The 8,445-nt window shown below is 46.5% G+C and overlaps 1 protein-coding gene across 1 annotated transcript in view; it reads right to left on the reverse strand.

Annotated features, from left to right (window-relative positions):
- TMEM39A (transmembrane protein 39A) overlaps positions 1-5,868 on the reverse strand; it is a gene marked incomplete at its 3' end in the record, with an annotated part of 8,369 nt that extends 2,501 nt beyond the window's left edge. The window contains 5 exon segments of the mRNA XM_009330412.1: positions 1-312; positions 814-956; positions 2,382-2,465; positions 3,887-4,109; positions 5,692-5,868. The exon segment at positions 1-312 is cut by the window's left edge and continues 10 nt beyond it. Coding sequence (XP_009328687.1) covers positions 1-312; positions 814-956; positions 2,382-2,465; positions 3,887-4,109; positions 5,692-5,804 — 875 coding nt within the window.
- Between the last annotated feature and the right edge of the window lie 2,577 nt (positions 5,869-8,445).

Consider the following 8,445-nt stretch of genomic DNA (forward strand, 5'->3'; position numbering starts at 1 on the left):
GCACTGAAGAGAGAGTTGAAGAGAACTTCCTTGATCCTACGGTTGAAATCTGCTTTTAGGCACTCCACCTCATTGCGGATGAGATCTGGGGAGAGGGGGCAGCTGTGGGTGGGGATAGACGTAGGATTATTGAACTGTTCTCTCAGGGATTCCCACAGAAGCGAGAGGAAATCTTTGGGTTTGACCAGGCTGCTGACAGCTGAAGCCCCATCATCCACCATCTGGTCCTGTACCAAGTAACCACAGTCTGCAGGTAGGGGCTGTGCTCTGCTGTCCTGGTGGAAGCAGCACAGAGGAACATAGACACCAAACCTGCAGCGAAAGAAAGAAAAAAACAGCTGAAATGACAGCCATCCCAACATGAAGCAGGGGGCACCTTCTCAACAGATGTTGGCCCTTGTGAGAGGGGCACCATATAGGAACCCTTGCTCCAGAAGTTAGCAGTGGCCAACTCTTCTCCCCACTAAGAGGCATGGGGAGAAGAGAAAACTCCTGTGAGACAGCTATGCAGGGGAGCTTCTTTAAATCCCATTTGTGGAACCAGTGATCCCAGTGGCTCAGTCTTCAGTCACAGCAAAGGCCCCTCACGCAGACAGCATACTCCAGACAATTTGTTTCATAAGCTCAGCGCCGCCTCCTTGCATCATCCCCAGCCGTTCCTACTTCCTCTTTAATCATAAGATGAAGAGACTTTTGTCTGCATGTGTCTTGGGGGCAGATTACAGCCCACAGCTCTGCTTCCCATGGTGGCTCATGCCACCCCCAAGCGGCTATGCTCCCCCAGCCCTGAAGGTACAAGATGGTGTCACTCACGGGTAGCCCAGGAAGAGAAGGTTGAGAACAGAATGGCTGCGGAAGAGGTTGACCAAAGTCCAGCAGAGCACCCATCCACAGAGGGTGAGCAGCACCAGGCGCACCATGTAGTGAATCACTGATGTCGCACCCACCTGAGAGGCCTGCAAATGGAGGAGAAACATTCAGTAGCCCTGCAACACTAGTGCTAGAACATGAGCACAGGGGGTGCCTGTGGAGGAGGAGCCGGGAGAGAGGTGCCAGGAGGCACTGTAAGAGGGATGGCTGCCCTCTTCCTCCCAGAAGTAGGAGACTGACTCTCTTACAAAGATGAACGCCTTTGATTTTATTCATGACTGGTAGAATCCAAAAGTTTCAAATAAGCACAAGTTATTGGGCCTGACTAAAATAGGGCCTTTTAAAAATCAGAGCTGCAAAGTCCTGTATTGCTCTGATGATAGTCCAGGATAGCCTGAAACACATTTCCTCTTGCTCTTTCCTTTAGAAGGATCAGGTCTCACCATTCGTTTTCCTAAAGAACTGGAATGTCACAGTTCTCAGCCGAGGGAAGAGAAGATGGTGCACCTTGGCAATCCCAAAACTAGATTTCCACCACTCATCTCTACTGGATGTACAGGCTGCAGTGTAGTGAGGAGGCACCACCTTCAAAAGGACAGCAAGAAAGCTTGTTCCAATCTCCAGGGGGGAGAAGGCAACTGAACTATGAAAAGATTCTTAGGGGTTACAGCCAATAGATGGGATGTGCAAGAACTTGCATGGAAGGTTTCAATGCAGAAATTTCAGTCTATGGGAGGTTTTACGGAGGATGTGAACATAAATGAAAATGGCAGGAATCAGAGATGAAAAGAGAACTTCAGAGATCCCATCTTCTCCATTCACCTATTCAACAGGACATAACTGTTCATTTATTTTATTTACTTATTTTTAAACTTATTGCTTAGTTGCTTAGCCTGGAGTTGTATTAACCGTTTCAGTGGACAGAACTTCCATTTTCCTCAAAATGACCTTTCTCAAACATGTATTTGTCCTGGTTCTGCTCTCACAAACACAGAGAGGGTCTCAAAATCTGAGGTGACATGATCAGAGCCTTAGAGTTACTGAGTAACCATGACTAGAAAAGCAGTTCTACCAGCTATTCCTACCTCACTTTAGCGTACTCAGACACCCTCCTCCTGACCTTTCCCCTCTAACCTCCTGTTCATTCTTCCAGTCTTGGCTAACCTCCCTATCTGCCTTTCTGCTACCTGACTTGCAATTCTCTCAGCCACTTCTCTGGCACAAGATAGCGAGGTACAGTATCACGCCTGCAAGGATACAGAAGCAAGTGGGACAATTTCATCTCCGTCTAGCTGCAGAGGCAACAGAGCTACCCAATACTGCAGGACATGAATGGGCTCAAGGAGGAAACTCCAAGGCAGAAAGGCATCCCCAAAATCTTAGTCCTTCACAGCCAGACTTGTTCTGGGGGAAGAAACCCTCCAGCTATCCAACTCGCAGAACTTTCTCAGGCCATGGATGGTCATGCTCCGCAATCAGTACTACAGGAGAAGGAACAGTGGGAGTGTTACCTCAGAGATGAGGGCCCACACCAGCCTCCGCGCCAGCATCACTGTGATGAACGCCGCCAGGTGGTAGTCAATGAGGTGAAAGTTCTGAAGGAGGAAAGAGAAAAGGTCTTCACCAGGGGAAGGGACTCTGAAACCACCCAGCTGGGGTGGGACTGGAAAGCTGGTTGCTGAGAGCACATTAGGACCTTGTGTAAGCATTCCCCAAATCTCTCTATCAGGGATGAGGGAAAAAGGATAAACTTCGGTAACACAGGAATGTCTCCAGAAGCAAGATCTTCCCCATATGGAGGTTCCTTCCCATGGAGAGATTTCCACTGAAAACAAAAAACCCCACCTTTCAGGCAGGTATTTTTGGGGTCAAAGAGACATCCAGGACCAGAATGCTACTATGGAGAACAGCTTGCAAGTTCTCCCGGGAAAAGCCACTGGGCAACCAGAGCAAGGGCAGCTGAAATGGAGTCCAGAGCACACCAGCTCACTTTAGCTCTTGGTCTCAGAAATGGTCTGCAGTGACCAGTGCTCCCTGATAATCAGGTTGATCTGAGAAATGCCATCTTCACAGGCCATAGATCTGCATTAGAAGTTAATGTTGGCTCCAGCGGCATAAGTTAGGTACAGCTCTTGGACCCCTTACAATTTTCAACGAAGCCATCAAATGTGTTCTGGCTAGAACAGTTAGCAGACTCTGAATACTGCTGTCTGGGATTTCAAGGACATTTTGGGTGAAAAAGAATGCTTGACTTCTGATGGGAACAAACAAATGACCATTAAATCCTTTTGGGTAGGGAGCCTAAAACAGAATGCATTTTTCTTCAAAGAAAGCAAGCTACGTCCAGCATCGCATAGCTGAACTTGAAACTAATAGCTGGATAACTGGAAGACCAGCACCACCTGTCGGTATAGTTAACTAAGGAACCACCTCATGCTTTCAAGCAGCAAGGACACAATATAAATTGAAGGACCACTTCAGAGGCTAGCTTCACTCAGATGGGGTTTGCTGACTCAGGTACAGGTCACTGCCACGTTGTGCACATTATTGGGCCAGGAAGAAGACTGAAACCGAGGAGACTGGAAAGTTTACGTAAGCTGAGGATTTGACCCCCTCCCCAACTCCTCTGCTGCTGACCTGCTGTGAGATCCTAATGAAAACTTCCATCGCCTCCCTTCTCTCAGGCTCCATTGTTTCTACTGGGAAGGGGCACCCACAGCAGGCTCCTGGAGTCTCAACTCCATTTCAAACCCTAGGGGCTAGCTAGGCCATGCAAGTATCTGCAAGAAATTTCCACTGAAGGGGCCCTGCTGACGCCTCTCTCTCTTTCTCACCTTCCATGTATTTTCTCCCCTGTAAAATGGGGGATGACATGGCCTTGGCTGATGGGGGAGTGCATGCAAACTCCCCTTCACCCCCTTAATGTCAAACGCTTGGTGATTCCTGGACTGAAGAAGCATGGAAAGAAGCTGTGTAATGACAAAGCACAAGCGACGGCATTTGCTGGGGAACTCACCAGTGAGGTGCAGGAAGCAGGGTGATTGTATGGGTACCACCAGACAGTCTTGTAGATGTTGATATACTGAATGAAGAGGGCTACCAGTAGGTAGATGAAGAACAGGAATTCAAAGAGAAGGCTCCCATCCAATGGCAGTTCAGGGATCCGGCAGTGACGTACAGGCTCTGGAGTAATCAGCGCTGTGATCGGAGGCGCGGAGAGGCTGATGGCACTACCATTCCTGAAGCAGATAGATATCACTTGCTTAGTAAACATTCTACATCATCTCTACCATTTTCCAGGACATGGAGCGCTTAGAGTTGTGAATCCAGGACTGGGCGTTGCTAGAGGAGAGATGGCAGCAGTCTTGCATTCATATTTCTGGCACAAGACCGGTAGTGAGCTTTATTATCTTCTTAGCTCAGACAAAACCCTTATCCAGCATTTTCTCTAGACAACAGATTCGTCTGCCAGAGGTGCTGTGACATGCCCAGCAATATTTCAGTAAACTTGCAGATGGAGGAACAGAGGTACAGAGTGAGGAAGCAACTCCAAGCAAAAATCATTGAGGACTCTGTGCCAGACTGAGTACTTTATGTTGGCTCCTTCTACCCATCGCTAGGACATTACAGTAGCACCCAGTCTCCTTCTCCAGTATTGCAAAGTACCCATCATCCTTCTGCTCACAGTTCCTCCCTTTTTAAGAGAGGTAACTAAAAATGGAATGGAGGAGTTCAGCCACTTCCTAGAGGCTGACCTCTCAAGTCTTCTCACACTTCCTTCTTTCATAGCCTTCAGAGGAGGCTAGGACAACTAAAAGCTCCAGCAGACTAAACTGCTGGAGGAAGTGCAGACATAAACTATGCTGTGTCTGACTGAAACCAGGATAAGCGATGCTCCCCCAGGACCTTGGGGCACTGACTCCATGGTCTCAACACAGTTGCTTGTTCCTCAAGAATCTAAGACTTGTGCCATTTACCCATCTGTCCCAGCCAGAGAAGTCTTTAAAGGCCAAAGCTAAATGGCTTGGATCTCTCTACTCTGTAGGAATGAACCTATACCAAGTAGATCAGGTCCTCAATGGGCAGCAAATAGCTTCTCTAGTCTGCTAACTTCTGTATGGAAGGAAGTAACACTGGGCATTTTTAGTCTTTATGCCAAATGTGGAGATCTAAATGTCACCGTGTGTTCCTTTTTCAGCCCCCAGCTTCCCCGGAAAATGGAGATGAGCTTTGCCAACTGTGAGAATTAGTTTCATCTGCAGCCAGCAGGGCTAAAACAGAATATAGGCATCCTCCTGCCCTGCCTTTCTATCACATAGGAGGGGGGCTCACAGCTGAGCTCTGACACATCACACTAACTCCCTGGGGCATTGCAGGCAAGTGAGAAAGAGAGACAAGGGCTAATCATCTGCTAGGACTCACTGCTCTGGGAACTGCTGCAGGGAAAGACAAACTGAGCACTATGCGATTTCCACCCCTGGACATTGTGACCACAGTGAGCGGTGGAGGGTGGCTGAGACCACTTCCACAGTCCTCCCCATGGGGCTGATTTTAATGCATGAAGTCAAGAGAGGGACCGCAGAGGGAAGCGGGTGCCACAGCAGAGTTGAAAAGAGAAGCTGGAAGAGGTTTGTCACACAGGCCATGTTCCCTCTTGGATGGGCCTAATGCCACAGCAGAGGGCTCGAGGTTCCCATCTCCCAGTTCCTTGCTTTAACCACGAAGCCGCACTCCTGCGCAGAGGTCAGAGTGGATCAAGGCTCCTAGCTTTTAGTGCTATCCTAGCCACAAGTGTCTCAATAACCCTACCTTTGTCCTCACCTGTTTCTCAAACCGGTACCGTTTCCGCAGCTCCCGCCAACCAGCGTCTGGAGAGAAGGCAAAGCTGAACGGCTTAGCTGCTGCCGGCTGGGTCCCCTCCTTCCACCGGGCATGACCAGGAACCAATCCACTTCCAGTGCCTCCAGCAGGCTGTGCCTTGCGACCCAGACAATGATCCCAAAGCCTTCCCAGGTCTGCAAAGGAGGCAGAAACATCACTTAAGCTGCAAACTGCTGATCACCTAGTTCACACGCCAGCCAAGTGAGTTCATGCAAAAGGAAGCCACTCTCATGCACCCAAAGCCCTGCGGGACACCCATCACCACCCTAAAACACTGTGCCATTTCAACGGCACCAGATCAGCATCTGCTTGCATACACAGAACGGATGCCACTGACACTGTGTCTTTAAAAAGCGGCTGCTTAAATTAGCCATCAGAGACTGCTAGCACTTCCTGTTGGCTGGAAAGCACCACCGAGCATCTCCAGTGCTGGAGACCGCACAACTGCGTGCCTCGTTTCAAAAGCAAGACCGGGAAGAGCCCTCTCCCTGTTCTGGTGCAAGGAGCTACTAGAGCTTCGCAGGTCTTTTTAACCACCCAACGCATCACTTGACAGGCTCTGATGCTGGTAGGTAATTTGGACCCCCTCTGCCAGAGCTCTGAACAGACAGACTGGTCTCCATGAAGTTAACTGCATGGTTCAGCTCCCTTCTTGTGCTAAGAAAGTCCGACTGACACGATGGTAGGAGGTCCATTTAAAAGTGGTTCTAGTGAGTGGAGTAGTGCAGCAAAACACACACGTATGCATGTACTTCAAGTGCACATATAGGCAATCACATATCCCAGCCCTCAAAAAAAAAATAAAATTTAAGAAGTAAGCCTGTAAATATTTATTTATTTTAAATTACACATTTAAATCGATCAGTTCCTTAAAATGAACTAGTATGAGAGAGGCTGAGCAACTCAGAATATCAGTACCAAAGGTGGATTCTCTAGGACAGACTTTATAACTTCCCAGGCAATTTTGCTTTTATTTCATTGGTTTCCCACATGACACTTCAAGGATTTCGGCAGTCAGGTAAGTTCCTGATGGCTAGCAGACATAAGAGAGTGAGGGCTTGAATTGGAGTGCGAATCTGGAAGTCACTCCAAGCACGCGTGCTCTACAGAATTAAGACTGAGCGAGCATCTCGCTACAAGGACTCTGGTGTGTCTGCATGTCTGGAGATTAATTAGCTGCCCTCTTGGTAAAATATCATAGCCAGAACCAACCCAGGGTCCAAAAAAAGCATACCCACCTTCTGGGAAACTCTGGATCTAGCTTCGAAATTTACAGATGGAACCTATCGTCTATTTATAATTCAGTTATCACCTCCTTTAAAATCCTGAGAAATCACAGCTGGCAGAAATGCCAGGAAGTTTGCTCAATGAGTCACACCACTATCACCATGAACACAGTGTGCAGGAGAACTATTCTAAAAACGTCCCTCAAAGAATTGTCCTTTGTATTAAAATTTCCCATCCTTCATCTCTACTCCAATAACCAATTCTCAAAATTTCAACAAAAATCAAGACAAATGCTTTCCACATACCCACATGACGGTCACTTAAAAAAAAGAAAAAAAAAAGGTAAACCAGAGATGCAGGGGGGGGAGAAAGGAGTTGTGAAATTGCATGAAAGGAGAGAGCAAACATTGGACAATCTGGGTTTGGAGGAAAATAATGTTTTGGCAGACTTCAAAACTCTCATTATAATTCCAATGACAACACAACAGAGAATTGAAGCCTTCCTTACCTTTCTAGTAAAGATTTTAAAGCTTTCAGAGAACTTTCTCTAGGATGTTCTAGATTTTATTTGGGAATATTTATATTTCAGGAATTAAATATGAACAGAAGAAAATTCGCCTGCATGCACAAGATGAGCAGGGACAGCAACAGACAATGCAGAATTCACTTAGGGCATCCAAATACTTTACATAAGCAGCTAAGGTGAAGGGAAGAAAAAAAAAAAAGAGAGAGAAAAACCTCTAAAAGGAGCAACTTTGAAAGCCATTTTAAGACAAATTAAACTATTACAGGAACTATGGAAGCTAAAACAATTGGTCTGATTCAACCTACATGATATTTATGATAACGGATGCAATACATTGGTGGTCTAATTAGTGCTATTAACAGTGGAAGGTATTTTATGCCACATTCAGTAATTCATGTAATTTAACAGCTCTCATTAGTATTATCCCATTAGTATGATTCACATGCTTGCCGATATAGACACTTGGACATTGAGTAATTGCACTTCCACCTCTGGTTTTGCAAACCAGTAAAATGCAGGTTTCTACCAGTAAAGAAGAATGCCTATGGGAAGGAGCCCTCCTTAACATCAGTGCACCGTATTTTAAATGCACTTGCATAAGCCCTTTCACAGTGATTCATGAACATATAGAGTCGGCAGTTCCTCAAGCCAAGCTTTAAATAACTTCACTGGAGTCCGATCAAATTAGGTAGGTGTCTGTTAGAGCAAAATCTGCCTAAGAACCATTCTTTTTTTGTTTGCTTTTGTTTTGTAAAACTAGCCATACAAAACTGAAGCTCCCCAGATAAAGTTAGACAAAGCAGTGAGATTACAGATCAGTTTGACTCTAAGTCTGCTTTTTTTGGCCTTGAACCAATCAACAGCCCTCCTTTTTGAGGAGAGATACATGGGAAAAAGCCTTTTTATACTTTTCAATTAATAAACAAAGGCATGATTCTACT

This window comes from Pygoscelis adeliae, unplaced genomic scaffold (assembly GCF_000699105.1).
Source record: "Pygoscelis adeliae isolate BGI_AS28 unplaced genomic scaffold, ASM69910v1 Scaffold120, whole genome shotgun sequence".
NCBI lineage: Eukaryota > Metazoa > Chordata > Aves > Sphenisciformes > Spheniscidae > Pygoscelis > Pygoscelis adeliae.